This window comes from Leptonychotes weddellii, chromosome 2 (genome assembly GCF_054177405.1).
Source record: "Leptonychotes weddellii isolate Sample4059 chromosome 2, ASM5417740v2, whole genome shotgun sequence".
In the NCBI taxonomy this organism is placed as follows: Eukaryota; Metazoa; Chordata; class Mammalia; order Carnivora; family Phocidae; genus Leptonychotes; species Leptonychotes weddellii.
This window is the reverse complement of record NC_138370.1, coordinates 175247713-175269784: the sequence shown is the minus strand read 5'-3', so window position 1 is coordinate 175269784 and position 22072 is coordinate 175247713. Positions and strand designations below refer to the sequence as shown.

The following is a 22072-nucleotide window of genomic DNA, read 5'->3' as shown; positions in this document are numbered from 1 at the left end:
CATAAAGCTGCCGTGAACGCTCGCGTGCAGGGTTCTGCGTGGACACAAGTCTTCATTTCTCTGAGACACACGCCCAGGAGCGCACGTGCTGAGTCACGGGGTGGTTCCGTGTTTAGTTTTTTAAGAAACTGCCCCACTGTTTTCCAGCTTGGTGGTCCCATCCTGGGCTCCCGCGTATGAGGGATCCGCGCATGGGGGGGTCCGGCTTCTCCGCATCCTCGCCAGCACTTGGTGGTGTCGCTGTGTCTTATTTGGGCCACTGCTGTAGGCTTGCAGTGACCTGTCACTGGGGTTGGATTCGCATTTCCCTAACGGCCAGTGAGGCTGAACGACTTTCGTGGGCTCGCCGGTCACCTGCCCGTCGTCTGCGGTGAACCGTCCCTCTGTGTCCTTGACCTGCTTCCTACACGGAGCGTTGTTTTCTTCCTGCTCTTTATGTGTTCTAGGTACCAGTGCTCACCGGATGCATGCTGGGTAAATATTACCTCCGTATCTTGCTTTTCACCTTCTCTACGGGGTCTTCCTCAGCACACAGGTGTCTGACTCAAAGTCCGACTTGCCAAATTTCCTCTACAGGTGATGCTTTCAGCGTCCACTCTATGAATGCTTGGCCTAGCCCTAGATCTGCATATTTTCTATCTCTTTCCCAAAGGACTGATAGTTTTCGGCTTTCCATTGACCTCTGTGGTCCATTCTGAGCTGATCTGGTATCAGGTGTGAGGTTCCAGCCGAGGCTCATTTTTACTGACAGTTCGTTTGCTGAGGACCGTCCTCCATCCCCTGAGATGCTTTCGCTCCTGTGTCAAAATCAGCTGCACACTTCTATGTGGGTCTATTTCTGGGTTCTCTATCAGCTCTTATTTTTAAATCTCGGATGCTTACAGAACTTGGCCCCCGCCCCAGATCCAGCTAGTTCCGCACGCAGCTTGGCCTGTGCATGAGGGCGGGTGGGTGTGACTTGCGTGTCAGTGTGAGTGCTTATGAGTGTGTGAACACGTGGTGAGGGCGTGTCCGAATTTCTGTAGTCAGTGTGTGAGAATGTGAGTGTGTGTGAGCGTGCATGAGTGTGCGTCCACCCCCCACCCAAGCTCCCAAGCTCTCCCTGCCTCCATGAGGAAGCCAGCAGTCCTTCTGGGTAGGGGAGTGTGCCGGGAGACCTCTCTTGCGAGAGCATCTTTCGGTCACTCCAGCGACCCCGTGCAATCAAGGCTGGGGACCACTGGGGCGGTGGGGCTGACTGGCCTGTCCTGTCCTGGCTTCAGCTAGGGACTCAGCAGATGGACCATGTTGCCCAGATGGAAGCCTCTAGGGGGCAGCAGATGGCCATTTTTCCTGGAAGTCTGTGCTAGAACTTGGGCAGCAGGTGGGTCCATTCTGAGGGTCCAGGGGCCCCACCTGGGGAGGGGGCATCGTCCTCCCGCCACACCAAGCTGTGTCAGATGCCCAACCGCCGCCCCGGGGCCACCCCCGAGGCCCCGAGCATGAATGTCAGGACCAGGCTCATCAGCACAGGGGACCACAGACCAGGCAATGTCCATGCGGAGCTCTGTCACCTGTTACTGTGTGGCCTCGGGCGAGCCACTGCACCTCTCTGAGCCAGGGTTTCCCAGCTGGCACATGGGCGCTCACACATACAGCTCCGTGCCCTCTGGCCTCAGTCTCCCTGTCTGCATGACAGCAGACATCAAAAGACCTCTGTCATCATCGGGGCACCATATTTGGAAGGACGTGTGCTAAACAATGCACACACAGTTATAAAGCTGAACTCGCTTCATTCGGCATATTTGTTAACCAAAGATCCGAGCATCCAACAGAGCCCCGTGCACAGACGGCCGGTGGTCCCGGGGCGGGTCTCCCTCCGGTGGGAGCTGGCTTCTCCTCTGTGCCATTCCTTCGCTTTGAATTTCCTGCATGTCAGTAAGATTTTCTGATTTCTGGTTTTGGATGCTCTATAGGGAGTTTGCTATTTCTATAATCAGAAAAATAAGCATGCTGTATATTAATTTTAAAAGACTAGAAGAAAATACAAAACTTCGCAGTTGTTACCTTGGGGCGGAACAGGGTTTTTGGTGATATTTATATTCTTGACATTTTAGGTGTTTTTCAAATGTTATACCATGAGTATAAATACTTTTTTTAAGTCAGAAGAATACGTAACACTTGCACTAAAGAGAAAAAGAGAGAAAGTAGAAGACTGGGAGGGAATTTACATATTTGTATATATTATATAGAATTAAATCCATATCTGTCTATCATCTACCTTCAGGATTTATCTTTGGTTCTGGGATTATAAGTAATAGTGTGTGTTGTTGTTTTTTTTTAAAGATTTTATTTATTTATTTGACACAGAGAGAGACAGCGAGAGCAGGAACACAAGCAGGGGGAGTGGGAGAGGGAGAAGCAGGCTTCCCGCCGAGCAGGGAGCCCGATGTGGGGCTCGATCCCAGGACCCTGCGATCGTGACCTGAGCTGAAGGCAGACGCCTAACGACTGAGCCACCCAGGCGCTCAATAGTGTGTGTTGTTTTTTTTAAATTTTCTGCTTTTCTTAAGATTCCAGATTAACTAAATCAATATGATTAGAGGTTTAACAAATTGCCACCCACAGGAACGAATAGATCTTGGAAGCGTCAGAGTCCAGTAAACACACTCCGCCATGCACAGAAGGGTCCCCGCCGCATGTGCTGGTTGCACGGTGACCCCCCATATTCCATTGTCCTCTGCGGTTCGGATGCTGCTCGGGGCCTGGGGAGGGGGCTCCCGGCCTGCTTTTACCCCCCCAGCTTGGAAAACGCCCGCTTAGATGATTCTGCTCCAAACCACCTGGAAGCGGAGGGGACACCCACTCACCCCCCGTCCCCTGCTTGTCCGGCGGGAGTGGCCCCGCGGGGACAGCACACCGCGCTCACCTGCTCCTGCCGCACCACGAACAGGACGTCCTCTCTGGGCCGCACGGCCACTGCCTCGCCTCGGATGCTGACCTGCAGGCCCCGGGGCGGCGTGAGCGGGCACTGCAGCTGCGAGGGGCTCTGCCGAGGGTCCACGCCGCCCTCACACACGTTGGACACCACCTTCCGGTACCTGCAGCCAGAGGGTGGGTCAGGGCCTGCACAGACGGCGGGGAAGGGCACGGGCCCCGCGGCCTGGCGGGGACTCGCCGGTGGCAAGGTGTGGCTCCCGGCTGGCGGCCTCCTTACGGATGCCCGGCCTCCTCCTGGCCTTCCAGCCTCCTCCTGGCCCCACCGAGAGCCATTGCTGCCCCGTGTCAGAGCTAAGAGGCCAGGAGAGGTGGGGGGTGGCCGGCCGCTTCCCTGTGCAAGTCACAGGACTTACGACAACCCTAACACCTCTTGTGGGCGAGGGTGTGACTGGGCGCAGCCTGAATGCTGGGGCCTCGCTGAGAAACGTGCCCAAGAGGGGCCGGGGCTCCCTTCCTCACCACCCGGCTAGAGGACACCTGATCCAGCGACTCCTTCCCACCGCGTATGTGCTGGGGGACGGGCGGACCACGTACAGCCTCTGCCCTTGCCAGGGAGACGGCCCAGTGCGGGAGGCAGACTGAGCCACGCTACCCCCCTACATCAAGGTAAAATCACCGCCCACAAGCTCTAGGAATCAGTCCCTGAGAGAGCGGCTTTCAGCTGAAGTCGGAAGGGCGAGCAGGAGAGGGAAGGGCACCCAGGCAGCAGGACCAGCATGGGCAAAGGTCCTGTGGTGGGCGGCTGGAGCCAGAGTGGGGAGCAGGGCTGGGAGGAGGCTGGGCAGGGGTTGGGATGCAGAGACCATGGGCTCTGATGGACCTTTTAGGTTTGCCGGGGGTGGCATCAACTGATTTGCCGATTGTGAAGCTCCCTAAGGCTACACAGGGACCCTGGGTCCATAAAACTCGCATCACTGCCAAAGAGCCTGGCTCTGCCCACCTCCCTGAGCCTGGAGCCCCCTCCTGCCCCCAGAGCTCAGCCACAGAGACACACATTCAGGGGTTTATCATGCAAAACACACTGGATTAATTCAGAAGAAAATACATCTAAGAGCTACCCGCCACGGCACCTTGGTGCCCAGAGTGTGCACATGGTCCGATGTGCAACCCTTCACTCTTGATGTGGGCCCTAGCTCTGACCCTCCTGACAAGTGTCCCTGCTTGCCACACCCTAGTGAGTGCACCAGAGAGGCTGCTGTGGCTGATGGCTGGAGGGATGATGGGTGAATGATGGATGGAAGAGAGATGGATGGATGGATGGATGGATGGATGGATGGATGGATGGATGGATGTATAATGGGTGAATGATGGATGGAAGGAAGATGGATGGATAGATGGATGGATGGATGGATGGATGGATGGATGGATGGATGGATGGAAGGGGGAATAGATGGATGGATGGGTGATGGGTGAATGATAGATGGAAGGATGAAGGAGGGAGGGAGGGAGGGATGATGGGTGAATGATGGAAGAATGGATGGATGGATGATGGATGGATGGAGATGGGTGAATGATGTAAGGATGAAGGATGGATGGAGGGATGGATGGATGGTGGGTGAAGGATGGATGGATGGAGGGAGGGAGGGAGGGATGATGGGTGAATGATGGATGGAAGGATGAAGGATGGATGGATAGATAGGTGAATGATGGATGAAAGGATGGATGGATGATGGATGGATGGATGATGGGTGAAAGATGGATGGAAGGATGAAGGATGGTTGGAGGGATAGATGATGGGTGAAGGATGGATGGATGGATGATGGATGGATGGATGGTGGGTGAGTGCTGGAAGGATGATGGATAGATGGACAGATGGATGGATGGATGGAGGGATGGATGGAATTTATGCTGCTGAGGCCAAAACCTGCAACATCTGGTCCTGCTTCCTAAGCTCTGCCCCTGCCCCTTCCCCAGGGGAAGTAATGGGGATTTTCTGAAAAGTCCACTGATGTTTTCTCTCCTCTCAACACTGCCTCAAAGGGAAACAGAGACCTTAAGATAGAGCATCTCGGGACCTCCTGAAGCTGTGGGTTCACAGCTTCATATACCTGATGCTTTCGCTCTTTGTTCAGAGCCAGCTCAAAGCACACTCTGTCCCTGATGCTGCCCATGTGGGCTCAGATTCAGCCCCTGGAGGGTCGGTGCCCGGGGTGACTCTCAGGAGCCCAGCCAATAGGGCGTCGTTGGTTGACTTCTCTTTCCGCGACTCTGCCCCCAGAGCGGCGCGAGGAGGCGCGTGCTGCACTCACCCAAGGCTGCTGCTGTAGGTCTGGCCCAGGACACAGTCGTCTGGCGGGGACAGGGGGTTAAACCAGAAGCTGGCAAAGCACTTGCTGGCATCAGACTCCGAGGAGGGGGAGCGCTCAAATCCGTAGTCACTGTTGGAGGGCAGAAGAGCGGTCAGAAGACAGGTCTGGGTGGGGATGGGAGCTGGTCTGGGGCGGCGGCCTCACAGCAAGGGCCCGCGATGCACCTGTTTGTGGGGACACACAGCCCCGTCCAGCCTGAAAATCAGGGTTACATTCCAGGTGAGAAGAGTTGCAGAGGGGATTCTGGGAATTCCCAGGAGAGCACGGAGCCCAGCCCAGATATCCTGGAGGGCTGCTTGGAGGAGGTGCACTGAATCTCAAAGGAAGGCAGTGGACAGCCAGGGGGAAGAGAGGGGAGGGGCACTGCACAAGGGGCCCCTTCAACGCTGGTGAGGGAGGTACAGGTGGAGGCGTTGGGCATGTAAGGGGGAGCAGGAGGGCAAGGGTTGAGGATGGCTAGGAGGCAGGTGGCGGCCAGAGGCTTCGTGAACCAGGCTCTGGAACTCGGAGAAGGGCTGGGTGGGCACCGCTTGCCCCCAGGACACCCTCCCCGGTTCCTAGCGCCCCTCCCCGCTGTGAGCAGGCCACTGTGATGGCTGTGCCCACGTGCCCTTGAGTTCCCCGACGATCCTCCTGGGAGCGCCCTGGGCTTCGCTCCTGGCTCTAAGGCACAGAATAAGGCGGCAGGAGGACTGTGAGTCTGAGACCCGCACTGGGCGGCGGCTGCCGGCTCATGAAGCTGCTCAGGGCGCCCCGGAGGCCCGTGGCCGGCGCGGTCCTCACCAGAGGAAGTCTGACTCCCGGCACCTGCACACCCGGGACTCGAGCGCCGACGTGAAGCTCCGTCCCTTGATGCACCAGGACGTGGACTTTCTCTTCCGGAAACTTCTCTGCTGGCCCATGATGCAGCGGTCGCCCTGCAGTGGGAACGTGGGGTGAAGAGCCGGCCGAGAAGGGTCCACTGCCCTCCGGTGGCTTGGACTGCTGCTTTTGCCCGTCCCCGAAAATAGCCGATTCTCAACCCCCAGGCAGCCGCGTGGGGCAGGGGGTGAGTCCCCTTTCCCAGATAGGGAAACCGAGGCCCAGAAGACAAAGTGGCGTTCCTGAGGTCAAGCTGGGGCATCCCCCTCCCATCCCGACCCACAAGCATCCATTGAGCACCCACTGTGTACACGCTCCCCCTGGCCCTGAGGGGTCACGGTGCTGCTGGAACCCAGGTCCCTGTTATGTTTCTCCTCGTCCCCAGGGTGGACGCCCTGTGCAGGAGCTTGGAGGAGCCACGGCCCACGGGGCGCATGTGGACACACAGCAGGTCCTCGGCGTGCACTCGCAGCAGCCCCCGCCCAGCCCCACAACGGGGACAGTGACAGGAGCAGGGACCCCAGCAATTCCAGAGCCCCACATTCTGAAACCTTGAGCCTCCTCATCACAACTTCGGCAGCACAATCTGGTCTGCACTGCAGGCGGGCTGCTTCCAGCCCTTATTTATTTCACATAGTGTGACTAGTCTACCTTTTGTTCTAGAAACATCTATGTTTTTGAGGTTATGGGGCGGGGCTGCCATAACCCCCCGGGGCTGTTAAGTAATCTATGACACAGGCCCGTGTTGCCTGCCTACCATGTCACAAGCCCCGGACCCCAAGCACACTGGACTGCACAGTGGGGTCAGGGCGCATGGCCCCGTGCCCCTGAGCGTGGCGGCAGACCCAAGCCCAGAGCAGCCCAGACACCAAGAAGGGGCCAGAAAATCCAGCAGAAGGACCGGACGTGTCAGGGCCGCCGGGGTTCTGGGAAGCCCTGTTGGAGGTGAGGCTCCTGGTGCCACGCAGGAAGGGGGATGCACAGGCAGGGAAAGCTGCCCTGCCCTGCAGCCCGGGCCCCGGCCCACCTTCAGGTCGGTGAGGTCCCAGGAGCCGTAGTCCTCCTCCCTGCATGGCCTGGAGAATGAGGGCCGGAAGTCCACCTTGACCAGCTCCCAGTCGGACCGGAAGCTGATGTGGCCGAAGACGCTGGGGAGAGAAGAGGAGGGAAGGAAAATCACCTTAGCCTGGCCTGCTTCATGGTGCGAACCACTTCCCCTTGGGGCCTCAGCGCCCCCTCCTCACGGGCCCAGTGGCAGCTCTCCTGGCCTCTCCTAGAGTCCCGCCCCCACCCCCACACTGTGCCCAGCCGGCTGCCGGCGTGTGGTCCTGGTGGTGGTGTCTCCATGAGGATCACACACTGTCTGCGGCTCATGGATGGCATGGGTGGGGGTCTCCCCCCACAACCCCCTCAATGGATGAGGAAGTGGGCGCAGTCGTGTCAGGAGCCCGGGCCTCCCAGTTGCCACCCAGGCCCTTCCATAGCCTTCCACGGTCCTTGCTTCTGTTCCGCAGAATGTCGGGGGGGTCAGCTGGACGCGGGGTGATTCTTCCACCTCAGTCAGCATCACTGCACCGGGGTCTGACCCGTGGACACCCAGGTCGGCCTCACCGTGCCTGAACCCTGCACCGCGAACACCCAGCTCTGCAGAGCTGGGCCACCGGCTGTTTTTCCAGGCACAACCAGCAATCCAAAGAGAGGTAACGAGTCATCATACAGGCTCACAGCGGCAGGACCTCAGCCTGTGCTCACCTCCTGCTCACCATGTGGCCCCAGCCTGGGTGAGTGGAGGAAGCAGGGGAATGGAGCACCATGGGGGCTCTTGAAAGGCCAGCCATGTACAGGGCACCCATGATGTGCTGGGGGTTCCATCTATGCTGTCTGGTCTAATCCCCACCCCAGCCTCGTGAGACAAGTCCACCCCTATTTTACAGAAAGGAAGACTGAGGCACAGAGACGCTAAGTAATTTGCCCCAGGCCACACAACTTGTTTGGGCCATTTCCTCTTCCTCAGCATGCAGCAGTCATTTGCTGAACACCTACCATGTACCCAGATCCCTCCCTCTCTGCAAGGACTGCTATTTCAGGAGCTCCAAAAACCACCACAGAAGAGGGGCTCAGCCAACATGTCCTTGGTCCTTCCCGAGTCCAACCTGCAGCATTCCGGACATATCACCAGAGGTTGAGCATCTGGGTAGAGGAGGTGATACCCCCTGCTGTACTCAGTCCCCTTCCAAGCATGTTGACAGGGACAGGATACTTTGGGAAGGACAATCAGGATCCGAAAGGATCCTAACCCCATTCTAGGATGGTAGGTCACCTGGCTCATTCTGTTTTCTAGGGGACATGATGGCTGGCTCTGAATGTCCGAGGCTGATATCTGAAGAGGAGTTTTGCTTTCATGGGACATCTCTGAGCCAGGCAGGCCTGGGTTGATGCCCCATCTCCTATGTCTGTGACCTTGGGCAGGCTCACTCCCTCTGTGGACCCCAGTTGCCTTGGCTTTAAAACGGGGACGATAGTTCTGGCCTTTCAGGATTGATGGCGGATTAGCAATGGTCTGTGTGGGGCGCCGGCACACATTAGGAGCTTCATGCACATGCACACGCAACAATTTCTCTGCTCCCCAAAACGGTCCCACGAGGTAGATACTGTTATCTTTATTTTGCAGATGAAATCCCCCGCCTCTGCAGGCTGGCCATGGGCCTCCTCGGGTCCTCAAGGCCCCTGAGCCTCCCTCTGTCTCAGCCTTGACCTGCCCCTGTGGTCAGCCTTGTGTCCCGTCTCCCAAACAAAGCCCGCTGGGTTGGTTACAGAAACAGAGAGTGAGGGTCTTCTCTCGATAGGGACACTCTTTAGGGAGCACTTAGGGCGCCCCCAAGGCAGAGCAGGCCTGTCCCCCTCCTGCAAAGCACGTTATCCTGAGAGCAGCAAGTGCGCATTGGACACGTACTGACATGACCTACCGACTGTGTGCGAGGCCCCGGGTCGGCGTCTCATCTTCTCCTTTTTCCCAAAAACCCGTGAGGAATATACTGCTGTCATTCCCATTTTACAGACAAGGAAACTGAGGCTGACAAGGGACCCGCCGAGGACAGCGCAGCCAAGGCCGCTGCCTCCTAAAGCCTCAGCTGAAATGCAGAAATATCTGTCACCTGGTTCATTCTGAGTTTTAGGAAGAGCATGCCAAAGGCAGCCCGCGGATCACCTCACAGTTAATAGGAGAGAAGGGGCCAGGCGGGGCAGGGTGGGCCAGGAGCCCCCTGCCCCGTAAACAGCCCCCCGACCCTGGGCGTGGCACGGGAGGGGAGGGTGGGCCTCGGTGACCCAGCCTGGGGGACACGTCCTGAAAGGCGGTGGTGGTCACCTGTGACATGACCTTTGGGTAGATCTGGATAAAAAATCACCTGAGAAGATGTTCTCAACTGTGCAGGAAACAGGACAGCAGGGGAGAGACACAGACAGACAGAGACACGGAGAGGGGGAGAGAGACACAGAGAGACAGAGACACGGAGAGGGAGAGAGGAAGGAGCAGGGTCGGGGGGGAAGGCCGCCGGGTCCCAGCGAGGACGCGCCCACGGCCCAGAGACATACACGTTTTGTTCTAGCGTGCCCGTGTGTCCCCTCTTGGGCCGTATGACTGGCTCCCGTGTCACCTGGGATTTGAACAGCATGTGGAGACGCAGCTCCAGGAAGGAGGAACTGTCGTCCTTTAAAACCTTAAAAGGTTATAGCACCTGCTTTTTCTGGGGCCAAACCCAGCCCTGGTGCTGTGACACATGGGACCAGGGGCTTGGCTCCAAGCCCAATGCTCTGGGGTAGAAAGTGTCCCCATTCCTCAGCTGGGGAAGCCGAGGCCTCTGGCCTGGCGGGCTCATCACCCTCCGTGCTGGCATTTTTGCTCGATGGACACCAGCCTGCTCGCCACACCGCAGACAGACAGCCCTGCGTTGGACCCCAGGCTGGAGCCCTCCCTCCCCTGCCCACACACGCTGACACCCTGCTGCAGCCCCAGGAGGAACCGGCCCTCCCATCTCAGACCCGAGCCTGCGGCAGCATGAGGCCCACACAGATACACAGAGCCATACGGGACATAACACGTCCCCAGGCAGGGGCACGGCAGCGACTGGGTGTCCAGGGGAAGCGCCCCAGCCAGGGTCTCGAGGACGACATCACCGGGTCCCCTCCCTCTCCAGTTCTGGGGACCATGCCAAGCTGAGGTGACAGGGGCCCCTTGCCCACCACTCCCTCGGTGCAGAATTGTTGAGATTTTAGCACCTCTAGAAAGGGGGGGGCAATACATCCTTCCGTGGACATTTCTTATGAGGACAAAATGAGATGACGTATCAAAATGGACCCGTAACATGCAGCAGGTGCTCAGCAAGGCGTCCCCAGGGCCCTTGTCCAAGGGACCATACTGCTGAAGAGGCAGGGAGGACACCAGGCTGCCTCCGTCCTGGTGGCAGGGAAGGCCCCCCAGGGAGGGGACACTAAGCTGAATTTCAGTCTGCAGGGAATTCAGACGGCTGCCTGCCCCTGTCGTCTCAAACGTCCGAGGGAGGAGCCCACACTCACTGTTTACCCGTCCTGCCCCGCGCCATCTGCAGCCCCCAGAAGCCTAGGAGGTGGGCACCAAAGTGGGGGTGGTCAGCAGTGGTCAGTGGAGGTTGGCTGTCCAGGCTGCGCTCCCAGCCCCACCCAGGCACCAGAGCAGCTCAGGGTTCCCTTCCCCCGGTGTCCCCACTAATGAAGGTTTCTTGCCAGTTTGGGTTTAAGGCTGGGGGCTCATCCACGTGGATCTCGGAGGGGGGCGGTCAGAGGTGCGAGCCCCTCGCCCAGCATGGCCGATGGCAGAGCCGACAGGGCCGCGGCGTGGAGGCCCACTGGGAGCTGGGAGGGCACACAGCAGTGTGAGTCCCTTAACCAGGTGCTTCTTGCCGGGGCCCTGCCAGGGAATGGCTCCCAGGCAAGAAAGCCGTGCCCGCCGCAGGGCACACGGCCATCCCAGGCCGGGCCCGCGGGGAGAGGGGTCCCACTGCTGACCACTGTCCTGGCCAGGCCGGTCGGCTCCCGGAGAGATGGCGCCAGAACAGGCAGACCGTCCACATCCTGATGGGGGGCAAGCAGCTGCTCCTTCCCCACCCCACCAGTGGGCCCTGGGACACCAGCATCGTTCACACTAGCGAGGAAGGGGGCCACTCTTTACTTAAGTTTGAGGTCCGCCCACCGGACCACCAGCTCTGAGGGTCCTCGGGGTCCTCGGTGCCCAGAACAGCGGGCGGCACATTGCAGGCCGTGCTGGAGAGTCTGAGAGCCGCTGGCCTCCACGGCCTCTGCTGTGGTGTGGAGCCGGGGGCCCCGGTCAGCGGCGGAGGCGCAGTCCTTCCCCCGCCCGTCCGGGCCTTTGGGAAGCTTCCGTCCAGTCGGCCCAGAGGAAGAGCAAGCAGAGAGGCTGACCGCTCGCAGAGACCGGGGGGCCACAGTGCAGCACCCCACCTACCACCAGCGGCCCCCGGCCTAGTGGAGCAGGGAAGGTTGTGGGGCCCTGTGATGGCTTCCGGGGGCTGCCCCGGCCACTTCCACAAACTGAGGGCTGCGAACAACAGAAACTTATTTTCTCCCAGTCCTAGAAGCCATGAATTTGAAATGCAGGTGTTCACAGGGCAGGGCCCCGTCCACAGGCTCTAGGGGAGGGTCCTTCCTGCCTCTTCCAGCTCCCGGGGCTCCCGGCACTCCTCGGATTGTGCCCCCGCCTCCAGTCTCCGCCTCGGGTCACTCTCTCCCCATGTCTGTCTGCATCCCTCCCCTTCTTATAAGGACGTTGGATTAGGGACCCCCCCCCCCCACGGCAGTGTGACCTCATCCTGACTGATCGCATCTGCAAAGACCCTGCTTCCCAATAAAGTCATGGGTTCTGGGTACATGTGCATTCTGGGAAACATGGTCTCCCCAGTACAAGCATCATCAGTAAAAGGCAGGCTGTGCCAAGTGTGGCCAGGCATACAGAGAATCAGCGGAGCTGTTAGAAATGCAGAGTCTCAGGCCCCACCCTGGCCCGCAGATCAGCCTGAACAAGCCCCCAGGAGGGCGGATTGGCCAGGAAGGAGCCTTCCACAGCTGGACCCCCCTCTCCCCAGTGTCTGGGGAGTGCAGTTGAGCCCCGTGCACCCTGTTTCAACTCCCGCCCTCTCAGATCCCAAGAAGGATGCCCCTGTGCCCTCTCCTCACCGTGCCCAGGGCAGCATTTGGCCCAGAGTGAGTCCTGGCTCCCCCTGCAAGTTGGCAAGAGGCCTCGGGCTCAGGGGCCCAGAGCTGCAACCTCAGAGCCCAGCCTGCCCCGGCCACAGCCTGGCTCTGCCCTGCATGGGCCCTCCCTGCGCAGCAGGCCTGGGAGCCCTTCCAGGGGCCAGGAGCTCATAATAATAATGGTGATGATGATGGTGAGGAAAGCTCCCAAGGCCGCTTCGGGCAGTGGGCCAGAGCCGCCCTTGACTTGGTTCCAGTCCTCACCACCTAGGTGATCCTGGGCAGGTGACGGACGTCCCAGGCGTGGCAGGGGCCAGTGGACAGGAGGACACGAGGAGGCAGGTGTGAGGTTGGAGAGGAGAGTGAGGAAGACGGGAAGGAGGGGGGAGGCCAGTGCTGAGCGCACCTCGGAGCAGCAAGGCCATCTGCCCGCCCGCCTCCTGTGGGCACTCACGTCATGACCAGCGTCTCGTCCCCCGGCTCACTCAGCAGCCCGTCCACAAACACGGAGGTGCTGGTGAAGTTGTGTGTGCTCCAGGTAAGGCCCTCGTCCACACTGAACCTGCCGAGAGAAGGGGTGTCACCACTGCAGGCAGGTGGGAGCACGGCCCATGTCCCAGACCTGCTGCCCTCCTGGATCCAGCCCTGCCCGAGCCCCAGCGCCAGCGCTGCCCAGCTGAGGGGGCTGGGGGCCCACAGCAGCCGCCCGCCGGCACCGAGTGGCCTCCGCATCTCCTCAGTAACACTACAGCCAAGGAGTTCTGGGCGGGTTGTCTAGGTACCGCGATGCTGCTTTGCAGCCCCTGGACTGCAGTTATCTGGACCTTGGAACATCCAGGTCAGCCCCACACAATGCCTGAGCCTAGCCCAGGGGTTGCCAGGCCAGGGACAGAAGTTTACTGCCTCCCAAAGGCATCATATCACGGTGTCCCCAGCTCGTAGTGCAGAAAACTCTTTTTCAGACTAAAGTGATTTTGGCTTGCCGGCAGCTCCCCCAGCTCTGCCTTCTGAGTCCAGAGTTCACACCTGCCCTCACTTCCCCACAACGGCCCTTCAGATGTCTGAAGCTGATCCAAACGCCCTCTCACCTGGGCACATCCCTCTGGCTTCCTTGCCTGGCCCTGCCTCCTCCAGCTGACTAACTTGTTGATGCTTGAACGTCACCTCCTCTGGGAAGTCCTCCCTCCAGCCCCCCGACCATGCTGTGCTGTTATTCCCTGTTTCCCTGTGTCCCCCTGCCTGGCCTGGAACAGCTCCCAGGTGGAGGAGCCCTGACCACCCTGCCCCCGCCCCCCATGCCGGGCCCGCATGGCATTACTTGAGGATCTTCAAGGGGATGGAGGTGTCCTTGATAGCTGCGATCACGCCACCGTGGTCCAGGTAGAGGACATGGTGCTCTTCCTCGAACACCTGCAGAGGGGGCAGGTGACACTCTGAGGGCAGGTCACTCTCTGGGGGCAGAGGTGTCAATACACAGGCTGGGGGCCACCAGCAGAGGCCAGCTCCCTGAGGCAAGGCCAGCCTGAGGGCTCCCCGTGTCCCCCAGGCCCTCCCCATGCTCTCCCACGCCACCCAGACTCAGTGCGCGAGGGATGAGTGAATGAGCATGGCAGTTTCTAGACCACTGGCGTGAGAACATTGCAAATAAATGCCACAGGCAGCCCTCTGCACAGGAAAAGCCCGCACACCAATATGGCAGACGACGTGAAGGTGAGAAAGAAATCATGGAAGTCAGCAAACCTCTATTTGACTACCCGGCAGGTGTGCCGCCTCCTCCAGGAAGCCCTCCCTGAAGCCAGGCTGGGTGGGGAGTGTCTCTGGGCTCTGGGCCTGAGCACTTACTACACTATTTGTCATGGTCTCCTCCAGCCAGGGAGCTCCTCCCAGGCAGGGCCTGCCTCTGAGTCCTCTTTTGTGGCCCAGCACGGCTCAGCTCAGAGAGCCGAGGGTGCCTGTGCTCGGGGAGTGTGTGTGGGGATGAATGAATGAATGAGTAAGGGAGTGAATGAATGAACTGTCACTGTCCCCTGGACAGGGCTCACACAGGAGGAGACACCTCTGGTGGCCCTGGGATCGGTGCTCCAGGTCCTCTCTGTTTGGGTGCTGGAGTCCAGGGGGAGAGATGAAAGTCTGGGCCCAGGAATCCTGGGATGCTGGGGGGCGACAGACCAGAGGGGCAGAAGCCCACTGAGGAAAATGAATTCCCAAACAGCCGGGCTTCTCCTCCAGGAAAGAGTGAGCTCCCTGTCCCAGGGAATATCCAAGGAGAAGCTAGTCTCCTCTCCGGGACCCCTGGGCTGCCAGGCACAGCATTAGAACCACGCTGGGTCCTCGTGCTGTGCAGGGGGCGCCTCGCAGCAAACGCATCTGTCTCCCTGCGCCCGCAGGGCTCTGTTGTTGGCTCTGTTGCTTTGAACTTGCAGAGGCCTCTGGCCGCACCATGGGAACCCTCATTCCTGCTCCACTGGGGGCCTACTCCTCTTTCTTTCCGGGGTGATCAGGCCGTTGGGCGACGGGGTGTGGCAATGAAACCACACACGTGGGTTCTCAGAGCCTGGTTGTCCCAGAGCCCCAGGCCCGGGCCTCCCGCCCTCTGGCACAGCTCTGTGCACACGCGGCTGGGGGCTCCTCCCCAGAGGACAGGCAGGGGCAGTGACCATGCCCCCTCACCCCAAAGATGGGGTGCCTCCCAGCCACCCCAGGGCACCCAAGAGCGACTCTACTCTCATTAGCCTGGGACTCTGCAAGAGGGGACTCAGGTCTGACCCCCACCAACAAGTCGTTCTGTGGCTTGATCAGCCCCTGGGCAGCCCAGGGGCAGGTAGCCTCCCCTTCCCATCTCTCCACCCACCCCCCACCTCCCCACACCCCAGGCTCCGAGGGGACTCCTTGAATGTTTTCTGGTTTGTTTTTTTTATCATCCTAGGGAGCTCGTGTTTTTAAAAGGTTATGTCCATTAAGCAGGACACACATTGCCATTTGTAATTCATATTCTGAGAACTCTCCTCTCAGACACATGTTATTACATCCTTGACAATCTGCCCACGCTCAGTAGGCTGCCCTGCCTTGGGTGACTGTCCCAGCCTGTCCTCTGTCCCCTCCTCCTCTGCACTCAGGCATGCAGCGCCCCTCCTCTCCTCCCCCGGCTCCGGCGCCCCCACCCGCACCCACCAACGCCAGGCCCCCGTCCGCACTGGAACCAATATTCCCCCATCCAATTCCCTCATTCCCAAGCGTGGAATCCCAGCAAATCTGGACTACAGGGGCCACTGTGAGTGTTTTACAGTCGGTTTCTAGAAAATTAGAACACCTTGTCTGTTTCACCCTGGCCTACTTAATCTAACAGGGGGCACGTTTCCCTAATAAACGGACAGATGGTGACCTTTCAGGAAGTTTAGGCATGTTTCACGGGTTTTAGGGAAATAGAAACATTCTAACACAGTAAGTCTCTTTTGCCCTTTTCAAAATTCCTGGTTTCTTGCATATTATTAAAAATGTCAGGGCCTTACACCCAGGCTACAGGTAAATGGGGTACCTTTGGGGCTAACGTATTTGTCCAGAGCGCGACCTGGGGGAGGGGCTGCAAGTGGGGCCTCGGGCACGTATAACCTGCCCCAGAGCAGAGCTCCTGACACTGGAAGGGGAGATGCACATCAAAGTTTAGTGCATTTTCTTAAGTGTTAAAAGCAGGGACAGTCACTCCAGGGAGCTGGTGGACCTGACGAGGGCTTTGGGGCTGGAAACAAACAGCAGGTGTAGAGGGAGGCTGGCCTCTCCTGGGGCAGAGCCTGGGCCAGCTCCCGAGCCACGTGACTGCACTGCCCGGGGACGCCGGGGTCCGCAGCCCACAGCCCGCCCTGCAGGCTGGGAATGTCAGCTCCACGTGGGCCTGGCACTGAGGAACCCTGGCAGGTCCAATCATTTCCTGCACAACAGCTTCTCTGCTTTCTTTCTCTTCTCAGGCCGCGCCTCGACCTCGAATCATCCCCCCTGAATGTCTCCCAGGCCCCCCAGCCCAGACTCAGCAAGGCTCCTCCCGGCCGGACCCTCCGCCGTATTCTCCTTCTCTTCCACGTCTCTGCTCTTCCCCCCAAGAATCGCCCCTGCCGGGAACCTGGGGATCACCCGTGGGTCCCCGCTTCCTGGCCTCGGGGCTCCCAGGAGAGCTCAGCCCCAGCTTCTGAGACCCTGTGTGGCACCCGCCAGGATGGCACCCCCAGCCCCCACCCTAGCATTTACTCCCATTGCTGAGACCCCCACAGTGACGGGTCTGAGCTTGTGAAGATGCGTGTCAGATCTCTAACTCCCCAGCAGTGGCTTCTGAGGCCGACGTTAGCACCAGCTGCAGGGAGCTGTCTGTCCAGCCAGGCCGGCAGGCTGCAGGGGGGAGACCTGTGTCTCGGGACACGTCTGGGAGGGGAGGGCACCAGAGAGTCCAAGCATCAGCAGCGAGTCTCGGCAGAATGGGTGTGTGGGCGGGGGCGCCAGGCCCCCAGCCTCCTTACCTGCCGCCAGGTATGGCCGCAGTCTGACGTGATGTACATTTCTTCCTTATATTCCACCAGCTGTGAGCCCAGGTTACCTGGTCGGGAAGAATAGGGGCAGGGTTGCTCTTAGAATCAGCCCACTTTTGGCCTTACCAAGGTATGTGTCCAGACAGATGCCCACACAGCAGTGATGTGGGCCCTGGGTCTACATCTCCCACACCCAAAGCCGCCCATGTGCACACCCCCTCTGCATTCTCCGTACACTGACCGGCCTATGGAACCACTGGGCTTGGGCCCTGCATCCTAGTTTGTGCAAGAAGGGATTAACTTTGCAAAGAAAGAGAGCGTCAGGCAGGGCGAGGCACTTGAGGGGTTCACGGGGAGTGAGCGGTTCAAGAACAACTGTGGAGGGCCGATCAGGGACTGGTGAGGAGGCCATGCTCCAGGTGGGCCGGTGTGGGGTCGTGGCGGTCCCCGACAGGATTTACACTGGGGCAGGACACAGCTGGGTTTGCATTTGGAGCCAGCTCCCCGGGGCTGGGGGCGGGGGAGACCAGAGGTCCAGGGCTGCATGGGAAGTACAGGTGAGAGGCAGGCTAAGCACCCAGGACGTGCTCATTAAATATGTTCAGTGGGTATTCGCAGGAATGTGAGGTGGGCACCAGACCAACCAGATGGCCAGGACGTCCTTAAGTGGTTCACTTAAGCCCAGTACCAGGCTGGCTGATGGGTCACCACCCTCAAGGCCACTTTCTAGACTCAGACTTAAATCCTGGGGTGGGGCCAGAGTGGGAAGATGCCCAGCTCAGTGTCCAAGCCAACCCCAGCCTACAGATGAGGACACTGAAGCCCTTCTGGACTCTAGCCTGGAGCCCCAGAGGCCCCTGCCCTGGGAGACCTGTACGTCACTGGCCATTCGTGGCATTGTTTATGGGGCACTCTCAGGAGTATCTTACCCAGAGTCAAGTTCAGACGTCTTTGGAAAATTCCAAAGGAGATGGATTGTCCTCAAATAGATGAGTGAATGTGAGTTTTAAGCAGAGTGGCAGACGGTTTGTGTACCTGTCATCTTTGTTGAGGTCCAACCAAGCACCAATATGTTCATCCATCCATTCATCCATCCATCCATCCATTATCCATCCATCCATCCATTATCCATCCATCCATTATCTATCCATCCATCCACCCATTTATCCATCTATCCATCCCATCCATTATCCACCACCCATCATCCATCCATCATCCATCCACCATCCATCCATCCATTATCCATCCATCCACTCATCTCTCCATGCATCCCTCCATCATCCATCAATGCATCCTTCATTAGTTTACCCGTCCATCCACCCACCCATCATCCCTCCATCCCCACATTTCTCTTCATCATCAATCCCACCCACTCGCCCATTCCTGCACTTACTCAACAGCATTTGCTGAGCACCTGCTCTCTGCCCAGCCCCTGTGCTGAGCTGTGGGGGTTCTGAGCTGAATAAACCACAGCCCCGGCTCCCAGAGACCTCTCAACCCAGCTGGGGAAGAAGTGTGCCATGCGACTGCACACAGAGCCAGGATATCTGGAAGCCCAAGGAATCGTGAGTGCAGACAGGGGACAGCTGATGGACCCGGGAAGGAAGGCCATCAAGAGGAGACTCCCGCAGGGAGTGACCTCCAAGCTGGGCCTAGAGAGACAAACGCACGCTGGCCAAGGGAGAAGGAAAGGGCGTGCCAGGTGGAGGGACCGCGCGGCAGAGGGAGGGGCGGAGGGGCTGAACTGGGTCCCCTCTCCCCGCCTGGCAAACAAACGGCGCTGAGAGACGGCCATGAATGCAGGCAAGGAGGGAGTTGAATGAATAAATGGAATGACCGGGGTGGGAAGGAGCATTGTGGATGCCGGCAGACACCCCGGGACGCACGCATGGCACGCGGAGCAGCGCAGCGAATGCTGTGGTGTCAGCAAGACTCGGCAGGCGAGTTCCCTGTCTGCGATTTCGTGGCGCAGATGTCTGTCTTCCAAGGGACGCTCTCTGTTTTCCTTGCTCTGTCTACCAGAGCTGTCAGGCTGCCAGTCACCCAACAGGCACAGGGGAAAACTAAAGGGAAATTCACAGAATGTGTCCCCAGGCTGTTAGGGCAGAAGGGCCTGAGAAACATGGAGGCGGTGCCCTCATTCTACAGATGGGGAAACTGAGGTCTGGGGGCGACGTGACTAAGGGAGAGGCAGGGAGGCTGCCATGGGCATGCCCTCTCTCTGCAGGGTCTGGCAGCTCAGCTGGGCTCCGTGGTCTCCGTGAGATGGAGCGTGGTGCATGACACCCCTCCAGATCTGCACGGCATGTTCGGGCAGCCAGGAAGTTCATTCTGGGTTTGTGAGGCCTTTGGGCTACGGAAACATTTAAAACTGTGCCTTTGTTATTCTGGTCAAGAATCTGGGGATTCAGCCCATCAGGACAGTGCTTCTGAGGGGCTGAGAGGCAGGAGCGCCCTGTGGGTGTCTGCTCCCCCGGGAGCCTGGGTTGGGTTTCGGGCTTCCTGAGTGACACCTTGCAGGTGGGGCAGGTAATCCCACTCCCCCAGCTCCCGCCTGCTTTCCTGTGAAGACGGGGTAAAGCTCTCAGGGTTGGTGCAGTGATTAGGAGCTCAGTGCCTGGATGGAGGAAAGGTCTGGCCACAAAACGGCTCATCCTCCCTTCCCTCCCATCGGTGGCCTGAGGTCTCCTACCCGCACCGAAGCGGCGGGAGCAGGTGGGGGCTGTCCCAGCGCTGGGCGCAGGATGGCCCTTTAACCTTGACCACAAAAAGGAAAGTAAGATGCCAGCCGCTGCCTGGCAATGTGCTTTCAAAACACATGCTTTTAATTTTGGAAGATTCTCTGAAGTCAAATAAACCTAATTTTAGCTCGTGCCCTATCCACGCACACGTACTCACCCCCGAAGGAGGCTCTAGTTTACCTGTGTTGACAGCCACGGGTACGACTTTGCTCTGATTTTTTTTTTCTCATGTTAGTTGTATGTGTCTCTCTCTCTCCTTGACTAAACTAGAATCCTCTTCAGGAATCAACACATGTCAGCCATGACTCAAATCATTCTCCCATCCATCTATTCCTCCCTCATTTGATCCATTCACCATTCTGTGATCTGTCCTTCCATCTGACCATCCAACGGCCCACTCTTCCAGCCACCCACCTATCCGTTTGCCCATCCTCCACCGTTCACCCCTGCCCCGTCATTCGTTGGCCAACCATCCAACCATCCATCCATCCATCCATCCATCCATCCGTTTCCCCATGCAGCAACATGTACCACGTGCCCACTCTGTGCCACGCACTGGAGGTGTGCCATGATTGCTGAGCTCCCTGGAGACGTTGCACGCCTGCCCCTCAAAAGACACAGCAAGGCCCCAGGCCCACAGCCATCCAGTTTTCCCCTTGAGGACGGAGTTCCCCGAAGGCACTGATGATAACCTCCTACCTGCACCCATGATGAGGCCCGGGGCAGTGTCTTTGGTGTGCACGGTGCCTGACACGTAGGGGTTGTCTGCCCATCGCAGGTGGAGGTGGAGGTGGCAGTCCGGCTGCAGGGGCGGGGGGAAAGGGGGCCAAGGTCAGCACTCGGGTGGGAGACATGTTCTCAGGAAAGGTAGGACTGAGGCATTTCAGGTGGGAAGGCAAGGCCAGGAGCATCTCGGAGGAGGGGATGGAGGGCAGGAAGGAGGCTCTGGAGCTGACTGCAGGGTGGAGGCCATCAGGTCCAGGGGGACTGGTTGTGGACAAAGCCAGTCGGGCTTTTCCGAGGGAGGGTCCTCCCAGCACGAGAGAGCACGCCCAACATGTAGTGGACATTCCCACGGGCGGTGCCCGGTCACTGAATGTGACTCCTGGAGCCTGCACACCCCTTGGCCACATCCATCCGTCTGTCCATCCATCCATCCACCCATCCATCCATCCATCCTTCCAGAACCTTTCCCGGGGGCCTCCTAGTGGCGGCGGTAGGTAGCCCAGGCGGCAGGGAACGGCTGTAGGACACGCCAGCAGCCCTGCACCTCCAGTGAAGAGCCCACTGGCAAGCATCACGTGTGCCCTGAGGGCAGCCCTGGGAGGGGGGGGTGCCCTGGCGGGAGGGGCAGGAAAACCAGTCATTATAATCATTTCAGTGGTGACTCACATGGATGTGTCAGCACTGAGCTCAGCACTGCACGTCACTGACGCTCTCCACATCCCTGTGTCACCAGTTGAGGAAACTGAGGCAGAGAGCATCTAAGCAACCTGCCCAAGGGCAGTAGTGGGGCTGGGGCTATGACCCAGGCTGCCTGCACCCAGTGTCCACACTCTGAGCCTGCGGGTGACTCCCTGGCACGGGATGCACCGCCAGGCCAAACTGGGCCAGGAGCCTCCCAGAAGGATGAGCGGAGCACTTTCCCGTCTGGCCACTTGGCAGGAACATACCCCCTCACCCCCCCGTCTCCTCCTGGCTGCCCGCACCCCAGCTCACCCCCAGGTGGGACTGGGGGTCCAGGGAGGACAGATGAGCTGAGAAGGACGTGTCCTGTGAACTGTGGCCTCCCCGAGTGTCCCCAGACCTCAGGGGCTCGAGGTCGCAATCTTGCCTGCACCCTCTGACACCCCCATGACAGACTACAGAACCATGGGACCAGGTCCCAGGCCTCCACACAGCGCCTTGGGGCACTGGAGGCTACACGGGGCAGGGACCTGTCAACCATGCCCAGGGCTGCCCGCACAGAGCACCGCAGCACCTGCTGCTTCTTTCGTCCTTCTGGGACGTGAGCCTGGGAGGTGGGGTCTGGGGTTCTGACTGGCCGAGCCCACCTCGGTAACACAGGAAAGGGAGCAGGAGGGCCACCAGAGACCCCGCCACACACCAGACCTCAGAGGGGGTCTTGGTTGACAACTCTGGGATCAACCTTTCCGGAGGCCCCCATCTGGGGGCCTGGAATATGTGGGGCCATAGAGAGGGCTGGGGTTTGAATCCTTATACCCCCCGAAAGCTGTGTGACTCTGGAAAAAGTGCTTAGCGTCTCTGAGTCTCTGTTTCTTTCTCCACTTCACAGTATTACTGGATTAACACAGCACAGCTTTTGGAGAGAACATCGGGGTCCAGCCCAACCCCAGACAAGGTTTTGCTTAACGGCTTACTTATAAGAAAAGGATTAGTTTCTTTGGCCCTCTTTTTTATT

The 22072-nt window shown here is 59.0% G+C and overlaps 1 protein-coding gene across 1 annotated transcript in view; it reads right to left on the bottom strand.

Moving 5' to 3' along the window:
• Window positions 1–22072, bottom strand: part of SORCS2 (sortilin related VPS10 domain containing receptor 2) — a 409142-nt gene that overhangs the window by 16462 nt on the left and 370608 nt on the right. Inside the window, exons 11-18 of the mRNA XM_081812676.1 lie at window positions 20350–20452; window positions 16901–16977; window positions 13714–13805; window positions 12850–12957; window positions 7177–7297; window positions 6072–6205; window positions 5229–5357; window positions 2909–3080 (exon numbers count right to left, since the gene is read on the bottom strand). Coding sequence (XP_081668802.1) covers window positions 2909–3080; window positions 5229–5357; window positions 6072–6205; window positions 7177–7297; window positions 12850–12957; window positions 13714–13805; window positions 16901–16977; window positions 20350–20452 — 936 coding nt within the window. The remainder of the gene's footprint in view (window positions 1–2908; window positions 3081–5228; window positions 5358–6071; window positions 6206–7176; window positions 7298–12849; window positions 12958–13713; window positions 13806–16900; window positions 16978–20349; window positions 20453–22072) is intronic.